This window comes from Scyliorhinus canicula, chromosome 5, assembly GCF_902713615.1.
Source record: "Scyliorhinus canicula chromosome 5, sScyCan1.1, whole genome shotgun sequence".
NCBI classification, from domain to species: Eukaryota; Metazoa; Chordata; class Chondrichthyes; order Carcharhiniformes; family Scyliorhinidae; genus Scyliorhinus; species Scyliorhinus canicula.
Window position 1 is genome coordinate 127,860,649 of NC_052150.1, and position 12,762 is coordinate 127,873,410.

The following is a 12,762-nucleotide window of genomic DNA, read 5'->3' on the forward strand; positions in this document are numbered from 1 at the left end:
GGGTGGAGGGGATGTCCTAGTTTGAGCTGGGGAGGATGGATAGTGTATACAGGAGGTGGAGGGAAGTGGATTGGTCAAGGTGAGTGATCTGTATTTAGAGGAATGGTTCGCCAGTTTGGAGTAGCTAAGGGAGAGGGTAGAGCTGCCAAGGGGAAGTAAGTTCAGGTACTTGCAGGTTAGGGATTTTCCATGAAAAGTCTGGAGGGGGTTCCCTAGGTTGCCGGGATATATCCTCCTGGACCGATTGCAGCTCCAGATGTGGAGGGGGAGGGAAGAATTGGGGATATGTTGGTCGTTCTGGGTGAGTGTGCTTAACACTCAATTTGGCTCTGTTTCTTTTCTAAGCTCTGGAGTTGCCAGGTGTCATTAAGACACCGCCACAAGCTTCAAGGTGAAGTTCAAAGCAATAAAACCGTACACCAATTAGTAAGTCCAAACAACTGAGTTTATTATAATACAATTATAATAACTACCCATGCACACGCTAAAAGGATTAAACTTATTCCTACCGCTAAATAAACTAATACTTATCTCGAAGGAACTGCTAGGTCAGGGAACAAGGCCTCTTGCTCTGCTCTGGTCTGCAGACTTCAGGTTGGTATCAGTTAAAAGGGGTCAGGCGTGCCTATCCCTGGTAGCGATCGTTGTGAGGCACTTACTTGGCGGCTGCTGTTCGAACCCTCTCCTCTCTCGTTCAAGATCTTCTTGGCAAAAGCGGGTCCAAGGAGGAGTGTTGGTCAAAGAGAGAGGAGGGCTGGATCAGAAGACTGAACCATGTGTGGGACCTGTCTTTTATAGGTCCCAGGGGATCAGCGCCCCTTTGGGCGGACTCCCTTACCTGCTTGGAATCGATTGGGTCTCTTCCCAATCGATATGTTTGAACCCCCCAATCATGGGGCAGTTCCTCAGTCACTGGGGCGGTTCTTGGGACTTATTGTTTTGGGCTTCTCTGGCGCCGAAAGGTCTGGCCTTCCATTCAATGTATCGATCTGTGTTTAACTTGTTTCCATTGTATCTGGGGAATGCCCGGTATCGCCTCATTAGTATGTTAACTGGTTTATTTTCACAGCGCTGTCTGGTTTCTGCAGCAGTCAAAACTGGTTTCTGAAGCCGTCCCAATACACAAGCGCTTTGCAAGCTGCTTGCTTTACAACATGTCCATTTTCCCTGCATTCCTCGCAATCTTCCATTTTGTGTTGGGCAGTGGCCACCCCAGGTGTCTACAGATATATACAAGTGGCTGGGGGAGTAGGGAGGTGAACGGGTTGTGAAGATCGAGGAGAAACAGGATGGGGAGTTAGATGGGGAGATCAATTGGCGACTGTGGAGTGAGGCACTGCGTAGGTAAACGGGACCTCCTCTTGCGCAAGGATGCGCCTGATACTGTTTAAGGTGCTACACAAGGTACATATGCATTCTCTGGCGAGAATGAATGGGTTCTTCTAGGGGGTGGCAGATGAGTGTGAGAGGTGTGGGCGGGTGCCACTGAATCCCACACACCTGTTCTGGGGTTGTGAAAAATCGGAGAGATTCTGGGCAGGAATGTTCGCGGTCCTAGCCAGGATAGTGGGGGAGGAGGTGGACCCGGACGCCTTGGTAGCAATCCCGGAGATCATGGAGAGGATGAAGGTCGATGTCATGGTCATCACCTCTCTGATTGCCCGGCGGCGGATTTTACTGGAGTGGCGATTGACATCGCCACCTGGGGTAGCAGCTTGGTTGGGTGACCTGTACTACTTCCTGCAGTTGGAGAAGATAAAGTATGAGCTTAAGGGGCTCAACACAGGGGTTTGAGAAAAGGTTGGGGATCTTGGTGACCGTGTTTGAGCAGTTGTTCGTTGGGGGTCGGAAGGGGGAGGGGGGTTGATAAAGTGAAAAAAGTTATACAAACTGTATAGTTGATGGTTGGGAAGCATGTTTCCCAGGGTGTTTATTTGCTGTAACCTATTTTGATACATGTTTTTAATAAAATACATTTATCAAAGATGTGCAGATTAGGTGGGTTGGCTATGCTAAAATTGCCCCTTAGTTTCCAGGGATGTGCAGGTTAAGTGGAGTTGCGGTGATAGGGCGGGAGTGTGGGCTGGGGTAAAGTGCTCTTTCAGAGGGTCGGTGCAGACTTGATGGGCCGAATGGCCTCTTGTGCACTGTGAGGACTCTATGGTTCAATTCAATTCTGTGGTTCTGCACACATGCTGGCCTTGGGCACTGGAAATATTCCCAGCTTCCTGCCTGGAGCACAGGAAGTACACCATGGCTTGGAGCTCTTCTGCTTCACTTACCCCTTGAAATTGTCTGCTGTCAGCACGATAAAAGCCTGTGATTCAAGATAGACGGTTAATGTTTTTTCTGGTGCTCTCGTAATATCTCATCTATAATATTAGTATTTACGGTTCCATATGGATGACTGACTGTTATGTTTATGTTCTGATTAAATTTTTGAATGATTTCCATGCCATTATCGACATTTTTAACATTTGTTTTCAGAATTCTATGCTGTTTCCTGAAAAGTTTCCTCTGTTGTGTAATTTGAATGGCATTAGTAATTCATTCAAGTAGCCATTTTACGTCAGTTTAGACAGTGAATGCTGGCATGCTAATTAATTGTGGGTTTGGCAGAACCAAATCCCCAAGATATGCAGTCATTTTCTAGCAGGGTCACTGGTAGTTTGTGTTTGTTAACTATAATAACTGTTAACTATAACTTCTTTCCTCACTATGAGCATACCAATTGTCATATCCTCTGCAAGCCCCTTAATCATGGCATTACATTTAAGTCTAAATCATCACAATATACTGCAAACAGCAAAGGACTGAACACCGTAGAAACAGGAGGGATAGAGCATACAGTGCAGAAGGAGGCCATTCGGCCCATCGAGTCTACACCGACCCACTCAAGCCTCCACTTCCACCCTATCCCCGTAACCCAATAACCCTCCTAACCTTTTTGGCCACTAAGGGCAATTTATCATGGCCAAGCCACCTAACCTGCATGTCTTTGGACTGTGGGAGGAAACCGGAGCACCCGGAGGAAACCCACGCAGACGCGGGGATGACGTGCAGACTCCGCACCGACAGTGACCCAGCAGGGAATCGAACCTGGGACCCTGGCGCTGTGAAGCTACAGTGCTATCCACTTGTGCTGCCCAAATCTTGGATTGTGACAGTATTGACACCATTTCTATCACATTTGAATATTCTTTTTACCAAGCCTTGCTGCTTGTTGGCCAGATTTAACATCCAAACCAAGATTTTCTCATTTGTTTTCTACTTACCGTACCCTTCCTCATCGGTCTACAACTCTCCCATTGAAAAACAACACAAATAGAAAGTGAAAATATACAAAACGTTCCGATTTTTCCTACTCTTGGAAACTTGCAGCCTCTGCAATTTGTGAGCCATGATCAATTTCCCTGTAGGTTACCCTCAATATTTTTAAAAAATAAAGTGTGTTTCTGCATTGACCACTTTTTCAGACAATGTGCTTCAGACCTCCCAATACTTTCCAGGTGGAAAAAAAATCTCTGCTCCTCTAATCTTTCTCCAGTAGATGTTTATCTGGAGCTAAACTTGAAGTAGAGCACCATTAATGATGCTGTACAATTTGAAGCTGCAGAAGATTGCACTGTTCATGGATATTTCAGACTAAGGATGAATAAATAGAAGGAAAGTCCACTCTGGAAAATCATATCCATTTTAAAACAGTCGAGTGTCAAGTTTTGTTCTGTACTCCCCTCACCAAATAATTTTCACTGATGTTTCTGGTTCTATTTTTCAGTTGCTGCAGAGCCAGAATGTGAAGTAGAGAAATCTGAAGCTGCTCCAAGTACCAATATTGAACCTGTCACAGGTAAACATTATTAATTTATTCATCATTTTTTCTTCCCATCCATTGACGGGGATCATGGTTTCAAACCCATTTGACTCTTTTATGTTGGCAGTTTATTAATTTGTGCCAAAAAAATGGCTATTGTATTTCAGAATACAGTTTGTTCCTCAGTGCAGGAGCCTTAGATTTTTTTAATATAATAAATTTAGAGTACCCAATTCTTCTTCTTCCAATTAACGGGCAATTTAGCATGGCCTATTCACCTACCAGGCACATTTTTGGGTTGTGGGGGTGAGACCCACACAGGCGCAGGGAGAATGTGCAAACTCCACATGTACAGCGACCCGGGGCCGGGATCAAACTAGGGTCCTCGGCGTCATGAAGCAGAAATGCTAACCACTGTACCACCGTGCCGCCCGCAGGAGCCTTAGATGCTGAGAGGTTGAGGGCAGCACGGTGACACAGTGGTTAGCATTGATGCTTCACGGTGCCGTCCCAGGTTCGATCCCGGCTCTGGGTCACTGCTTGTGTGGAGTTTGTACATTCTGCCCATGTTTGTATGGGTGTCGCCCCTGCAATCCAAAGATGTGCAGGGTATGTGGATTGGCCATGCTAAACTTGTTCCTTAATTGGAAACAATGAATTGGATACCCTAAACCACTTGTAGGAAAAGCTATAACCAGAGGACACAATCTCAGACCAAAGGGCGATCCTTTAAAACCGAGATGAGGAGAAATTTCTTCAGCCAGAGGGTGGTGAATCTGTGGAACTCTTTGCCGCAGAAGGCTGTAGAGGCCAAATCACTGAGTGTCTTTTAAGATAGAGATAGATAGCTTCTTGATTAATAAGGGGATCAGGGGTTATGGGGAGAAGGCAGGAGAATGGGAATGAGAAACATATCAGCCATGATTGAATTGCAGATCAGACTCGGGCCAAGTGGCCTAATTCTGCTCCTATGTCTTATGGTCATATGGTCCATCGTAAAGACTGATACAAAATATCTATCTGTTCAATTCCTCTGCCGTTTCCTTGTTCCCCATAACCATCTCCCCAGATTCATTTTCTCAGGGACCTATGTTCTCTTTGGCCTCTTTCTTCCTTTTTATATATTTAAAGAAGCTCTTGTTGTCAGTTTTCATATTCTTCGCTAGTTTGTCCTTGCAGTTTATTTTCTATATTTATTATCTTTTTTGGTCCTTGCTGGATTCTGAATTTATCCCAGCCTTCGGAGCTATCACTGACTTTTGTCTCCTTAGATTCTTTAAATTTCAAGTTAATAGTCTCCTTAAGTCCCTTGGTTAGCCATGGTTGGTTTATCCCTCTCTTAGAACCTTTCCTCCTTACTGGGGTATTTTTTTGCTGAGAGTCATGAATTACCTCCTTTAATGTCTGCCTGTGCTTGTTCACTGTCTTTCTTGCTAATCTATCCACCCAGTCCACTTTAGCTAACTCTGTCCTCATTCATTATGATTTCCTTTATTTAAGTTGAGCACAGTTGTTTCTGACCCAAGTTTCTCACTCAAACCGAATATGAAATTCTATTATGTTTTGATCACCTCTTCCTTTGGGATCTTTTACTCTGAGGTTGTTTATTAAACCTGCCTCATTACCCATTACCAGATCCATGATAGTCTGTCCCCTGCTTGCCTCCATGACATATTGCTCCAGGAAACTACCTCAAATGCAGTCTGGTGTTAGAGCTACCCATACCAGCTTGATTAACCCAATGCACATGACAATCAAAGTCACCGATAATTATTGCTCTATTTTTACATGCTCCAGTTATTTGTTAATTTATACTCTTTCCTACAGTGTGGTCTATACTCTATCCCTACCAGTGTCGTCTTTCCCTTGCTATTTTTCAACACCACACAAATGGACTCTACATAATCTGATTCTAGATCGTCTCTCATAACTATCCTCATTTCAGTGCTACCTCACCACCTTTTCCTTCCCTCCTGTCTTTCCGAAAGGTCAAATATCCCAGAATATTAGATCCCCAGGTTTGATCTTTGTTTTTTTTTATTTAATGAGTACCCAATTATTTTGTTTCTCATTAGGGGTAATTTAGTGTGGCCAATCCACCTAACCTGTACATCTTTGGGTTGTGGGGGTGAAACCCACGCAGGCAAGGGGATGGATAATGTGCAAACTCCACACAGACAGTAACCCGGGGCCGGGATCGAGCCCGGGTCCTCAGCGCCATAGGCAGCAGTGCTAACCACTGTGCCACTGTGCTGCTCCTGGATCTCTTTGTAACCATGTCTCAGTAATAGATACCAGATCATACCTGCTGCGATGGGAAAGCAGGCAGCATAATCAAAGACCCCTCCCACCCGGGTTATTCTCTCTTCCAACTTTTTCCACTGGGCAGGAGATACAAAAGTCTCAGAACATGCACTAGAAGATTCAAAACAGCTTCTTCCCCGCTGTTACCAGACTCCTGAATGACCCTCTGATGGACTGAGCTGATCTCTTTACACATCTTCTCTACTGAGTAGTACGACACTCTATATGCTCACTTGGTGCCTGCGCCTATGTATTTACATTGTGTATTTATGTATGTCCTATGTTTTTTTATGTATGGATCGATCTTTCTCGACTGTATGCAGAACAATACTTTTCACTGTACCTGGGTACACGTGAGAATAAATCAAATCCAATCCAAATATCCATTTACCTCACTTTGTACCGGCAGTTCATCTATCTTATTCCGAATATATTGTGCATTAAGATACAAATACTTTAGGCTTGCCTTTTTGCCATTTTTAATCATCCTAATTTTTCTTTGTACCGTGACTCTGTTTGCCTCTCACTTTTTTTATTATCTTGTCTACCATTTTTGCATATTGCTATTGCTATTCTTCTAGTACTCTCCTGTCACTTCCCTTTCACCCTGCTTTGATTCCCATGCCCTTACCATTCTAGTTTAAACCCTCCGCAACCACACTAGCAGATATTCACCCGAGGACATCAGCCCTGGTCCCGCCCAAATCTAACCCATCTCGGCTGTACTGGTCCCATCTCCCCAGAACTGGTCCCAATGTCCCAGGAATCTGAAACCCTCCCCCTCGCACCATCTCTTCAGCCACGTATTCATCCAATGTGTCCTGCTAGTTCTACTCTGACAGGCACATGCACTGGTAATAATCCTGAGATGATTACCTTTGACGTCCTACTTTTCAACTTACTTCCTAACTTTTTATATTATGCTTTTAGGACCGCATCCCTTTTTTTTTACCTATGTCATTTGGACCTTGACTACTGGCTGTTCACCCTCCCCCTTCCAGAATATCCTATGACTGCTCTGAGACACCTTGAGCACCAGGGTAGCAACATACCATTCTGGAGTCTCGTTTGTGGCCACAGAAATGGCAATCTATTCTCCTTACAATTAAAACCCCATATAACTTGCATTCCCACACTTTTTGCTCTACCCCTGTGCAGCAGAGCTAACTGTGATGCAACAAATTTGACTGTTGTTGCCTTTCCCTGATGAGCCATTCCCCTCAACAGTATCCAAAGCGGTATTGCAGGGGAATGGCTAGAGGAGATTCCTGCACTGTTGCCTAGTCATCTTGTTCTATCTGGTGGTCGCCCATTCCTTTCCTACCTGTGGAGTCTGAGGCTGCGGTGTGACCACCTCTCAATACGTACTATCTATAATACTCTCCGACTTGCAGATGCTCCATGGTATCCCCAGCTGCCTATCCAGCTCTGCATCCTGGGCGGCCAGGAGCTGCAGCTGGAGACACCTCCTGCATGGGGCAGCGCAGTGGTTAGCACTGCTGTCTCACAGTGCCAGGGTCCCAGTTTTATTTCCGGACTTCGGTAACTGTGTGGAGTTTGCACATACCTCCCCTGTGCCTGTGTGAGTTTCTTCCTGGTGCTCCGGTTTCCTCTTAAGCCCAAAGATGTGCAGGTTAGGAGGATTGACCATGATAAAATTACCCCTTCACCTGCAGGTTAAGTGGAATTTTGGGGATAGGGCAGGAGAGTGGGCCTAGGTAGGGTGTTCTTTCAGAGGGTCGGTGCAGACTCAATGGGCCAAATGGCCTCCTTCTGAACTGTGGAATTCTATGGTTAGAACATAGAACAGCACAGAACAGGCCCTTCGGCCCTCAATGTTGTGCCGAGCCATGATCACCCTACTCAAACCCACGTAGCCACCCTATACCCGTAACCCAACAACCCCCCCTTAACCTTACTTTTTGTAGGACACTACGGGCAATTTTAGCATGGCCAATCCACCTAACCCACACATCTTTGGACTGTGGGAGGAAACCGGAGCACCCGGAGGAAACCCACGCACACAGGGGGAGGACGTGCAGACTCCACACAGACAGTGACCCAGCCGGGAATCGAACCTGGGACCCTGGAGCTGTGAAGCATTTATGCTAACCACCATGCTACCCTGCTGCCCCTTTTCTTTTCTATTCTATGGTTCTGCACACTTGCTGACCGTGGGCACTGGAAATGTTCCCAGCTTCGTACAGGGCGCACCCCCACAAATCCAAAGATGTGCAGGGTAGGTGGAATGGACATGCTAAATTGTCCCTTAATTGGAAAATTAGAAAAATTGAATGATTTGCATGCCATTATCGACATTTTTAAATTTGTTTTCAGACTTTTATGCTGTTTCCTGAAAGCTTTCCTCTGTTGTGGTGGAATTTGAATGGCATTAGTAGTTCATTCAAGTAGCCACTTTTTATGTAAGTTTAGACAGTGAATGCTGGCATGCTAATTAATTGTGGGTTTTGCAGAACTAAATCCACCAGATATGCAGTCATTTCAAAGTACCCAATTAACTTTTTTTTCCAATTAAAGGGCAGTTTAGAGTGGCCAATCCACCTAGCCGCACATCTTTGGGTTGTGGGAGTGAAACCCACGCAAACACGGGGAGAATGTGCAAACTCCACACGGACAGTGACCCAGAGCCGGGATCGAACCTGGGATCTCGGCGCCATGAGGCAGCAGTGCTAGCCACTGTGCCACCGTGATGCCCATAGTCATTTTCTAGCAGGGTCATTAGTACTTTATCTTTGTTAACGAGAAAAAATAAATTTGTCAACTACAACTTCCTCAATATCAACCCCACACAAATTTTCATATCCTTTGCAAGCCCCTTACGCATGGCTGTTACATTAAAGTCTAAATCATCAAAATATACTACTAACAGCAAAGGTTTGAACACCGCAGAAGCATACAGGAAAACCAGCCTTCCAATCACTTTTTTTCATATTTTTATTTTTTAAATTTGGTGTACCCAATTCACTTTTTCCAATTAAGGGGCAATTTAGTGTGGCCAATCCACCTACCCTGCTCATCTTTGGGTTGTGGGGTGAAACCCACGCAAACACGGGGAGAATGTGCAACCTCCACATGGTCAGTGACCCAGAGCTGGGATCGAACTTGGGACCTCGGCGCCGTGAGGCAGCAGTGCTAACCACTATGCCACCGTGCTGCCCCAATCTTCCAATCACAATATGTTTGCCATAACGTTTCACTTCCTGCCAATGAATCAGTTTTCGATCCCCTAGGATCCCCGAGCTTTTCATTTTCTGTTGTTGTATCATGTGGGTACTTGTCAAAAGCTTTGAAAAAAACTCTGTGGACCGTTTCAAATGCACCGTGCTAGTCAATCCTCTCGAATGTTTTTTAAATACACGTGAGTGTTTAAGCATTGACCACTTTTTCAGACAGTGAACTGCAGACTTCCCATCACTCTCCAGGTGGCAAAATTCTCGGCTCCTCCTTAAGCTTTCTTCAGTAGATATTTATCTGAAGCTAGACTTGGAGTAGAGCACCTTTAATGATTGTGTGCAATTTGAAGCTGCAGACGTTTATGCTGTTCATGGATATTTCAGACTAAGGATGAAAAAGTACAAGAAAAGTCCACTCTGGAAAATCCGAACAATTTTAAAACAGTGGAGTGTCAAGTTTGCATCTGTATTCTGCTAACCAAATGATTTTCACTGATGTTTCTGGTTCAATATTTCAGCTGCTGCAGAGCCAGAATGTGAAGTAGAGAAATCTGAAGCTGCTCCAAGTACCAATATTAAACCAGTCACAGGTAAACATTGTTAATTTATTCATCACTTTTTCTTCCCCTCCATTGATGGGGATCATAATTTCAAACCCATTTTATTTTTATTTTATAAATTTAGAGTACCCAATTATTTTTTTCCAATTAAGGGGCAATTTAGTGTGGTCAATTTACCTACTCTAAGGGCAGCAATGGGTTAGCCCTGATGCATCACGGCACTGAGGTCCCAGGTTTGATTCCAGCTCTGGGTCACTGTCCGTGTGGAGTTTGCACATTCTCCCCGTGTTTGCGTGGGTTTTGTCCCCACAACCCAAAGATGTGCAGGCTAAGTGGATTAGCCATGCCAAATTGCCCCTTACTCTGCACATCTTTGGGTTGTGGGGGTGAGACCCACGCAGACACGGGAGAATGTGCAAACTCCACATGGACAGTGACCCAGGGCTGGGATCGAACCCGGGTCCTCGGCATTGTTAACCACTGCGCCGCCCCGATTTCAAACCCATTTGACTCTTATGTTGGAAGTTTATTCAATTGTGCCACAACAAAATGGCTATTGTATTTCAGAAAACAGCCTGTTCCTCAGTGCCAGGAGCCTTAGATGTTGAGCGGTTATTCCCCCTTTTGAGTGAGTCTAGGACTAGAAGGAATAATCTCAGAGTAAGGGGCTGACCATTTAAGACAGATGAGGAGGAATTTCTTCTAAGGGTAGTGAATCTGTAGAATTCTTTACCGCTGAGGGTCATAGAGGCTGGGTCGTTAAGTATGTTTAATGCTGAGATGGACAGATTTGTAATTGGTAAGGGAATCCAGGATTATGGGCATAAGGCGGGAAAGTCAAATTGAAGAAAGTCAAATTGAAGATGATCAGATCAGTCATGATCTTATTGAGCAGACTCAATGGGCCGAATAGCTCCTATGTCTTAAGGCCTTTGCCCACATAAAGTAAAGTGCTTTATATGATTACTCTTGCATTTGTCTATCCTTTGCAGGTTGTTACATGTTTCGAATATTCCCATCCTGTTGAGAGACTTTGAATTTGCTGGTAGATTTGGATTCCTCTGCCTGTTCAGTGTGCAGATTATGATTTTCCAAATGTTCTGCTATTACTTCCTTAATAAATGATTCCAACATCTTTCCAACAATAGATGTTAGGCTAATTGCCTAGAGTTACCCGCTATTTGCCCCCCCCCCCCCCCCCCCCCCCCTCCCTTTTTGAATAGGGGTGTCACATTGGCAGATTTGCAATCAAAAAACAGTACAGCACAAGAACAGGCTTTCGGACCTCCAAGCCTGCGCCGATCACGTGTCCTATCTGGACAAACTGCCTGTATCCTTCTATACGGTAAATGAAAAAGCCCCGGGGAAAATTGATGTACAGAGAGATCTGGGTGTTCAGGTCCATTGTACCCTGAAGGTGGCTGCGCAGGTCGATAGAGTGGTCAAGAAGGCAAACGCCATGCTTTCCTTCATTGGCAGGGGTATTGAGTAGAAGAGTTGGCAGATCATGTTACAGTTGTATAAGACTTTGGTTCGGCCACATTTGGAATACTGTGTTCAGTTCTGGTAGCCACATTACCAAAAGGATGTGGATGCTTTAGAGAGGGTGCAGAGGAGGTTCACCAGGATATTGCCTGGTATAGAGGGCGCTAGCTATGAAGAGAGGTTGAGTAGATTAGGATTATTTTCATTAGAAAAACGGAGGTTGAGGGGGGGGACCTCATTGAGGTCTACAAAATCATGAGAGGGATAGACAAGATAGCAAGAAGCTTTTTCCCAGAGTGGGGGACTCAATTACTAGGGGTCACGAGTTCAAGGTGAGAGGGGAAAAGTTTATGGGTGATATGTGTGGAAAGTTCTTTATGCAGAGGGTGGTGGGTGCCTGGAACGCATTGCCGGCTGAGGTGATAGAGGTGGGCACGACAGCGTCATTTAAGATGTGCCTACATAGATACATGAATGGGCAGGGAGCAGAGGGATACAGATCTTTAGAAAATAGGCGACAGTTTTAGATAGAGGATCTGGATCGGCGCAGGCTTGGAGTGCCGAAGGGCCTGTTCCTGTGCTGAAATTTTTCTTTGTACTTTGTATACCCAATCTGTTCATGTGTCCATCCACAAAGTTTTAAACGTCGCCAACGTATCTGCCTCAATCACCTCACTTGGCAGTGCATTCCAGGCCACCACCACCCTCTGTGTAAAAAAAAAAAAACTTTTAATAAAACCATTCGCTTCCAAATGTGCATAGATCCTATCTCTCAGAATCTTGTCCAAGAATTTCATTATCACTGACGTCAAGCTCACTGGTCTACAATTACCCGGGTTATCCTTGCTTCCTTAAATAACGGGATAACATTGGCTATCCTCCAATCCTCTGGGACCTCACCTGTGTGCAACAAGGAAACAAAGATTTCTGTTAGAAGCCCAGCGATTTCATCTCTTGTCTCCCTCAGTAATCTGGGATAGATGCCACCTGGCCCTGGGGATTTGTCTACCGTTATGCTTTTTAACGCACCTAACACTTGTTCCCTCGTAATAATGATTTGTTCTAAAGTGTTTACATATCCCTCTGGGACACCACCTATCAATGTGTCCCTCCCTTTTGTGAATACCGATGCAAAGTACTCATTAAGGATCTCACCTACTTCCTTTGGTTCTATGCATAATTTCCCTCCTTTGTCCTTGAGTGGACCTGCTCTCTCTGGCTACCCTCTAGTTCCTAATATACATATAAAATGCCTTGGGATTGTCCTTAATCCTGTCTGCCAAGGACATTTCGTAACTCCTTTTGCCTTCTTAACTCCCTGTTTGTGCTCTTTTCTACTTTCCCTGTATTCTGTACCCCTGACAATTGAATACCCTACCACTATTGCTTTACTACACTTTATAAA

The 12,762-nt window shown here is 44.9% G+C and overlaps 1 protein-coding gene across 2 annotated transcripts in view; it reads left to right on the forward strand.

Annotated features, from left to right (window-relative positions):
* The window catches only part of si:ch211-197h24.6, a 170,279-nt gene that overhangs the window by 61,609 nt on the left and 95,908 nt on the right, over positions 1-12,762 (forward strand). For both annotated transcript variants that reach the window (XM_038797610.1, XM_038797611.1), the window contains exons 10-11: positions 3,779-3,850; positions 9,831-9,902. In XM_038797610.1, coding sequence (XP_038653538.1) covers positions 3,779-3,850; positions 9,831-9,902 — 144 coding nt within the window. The remainder of the gene's footprint in view (positions 1-3,778; positions 3,851-9,830; positions 9,903-12,762) is intronic.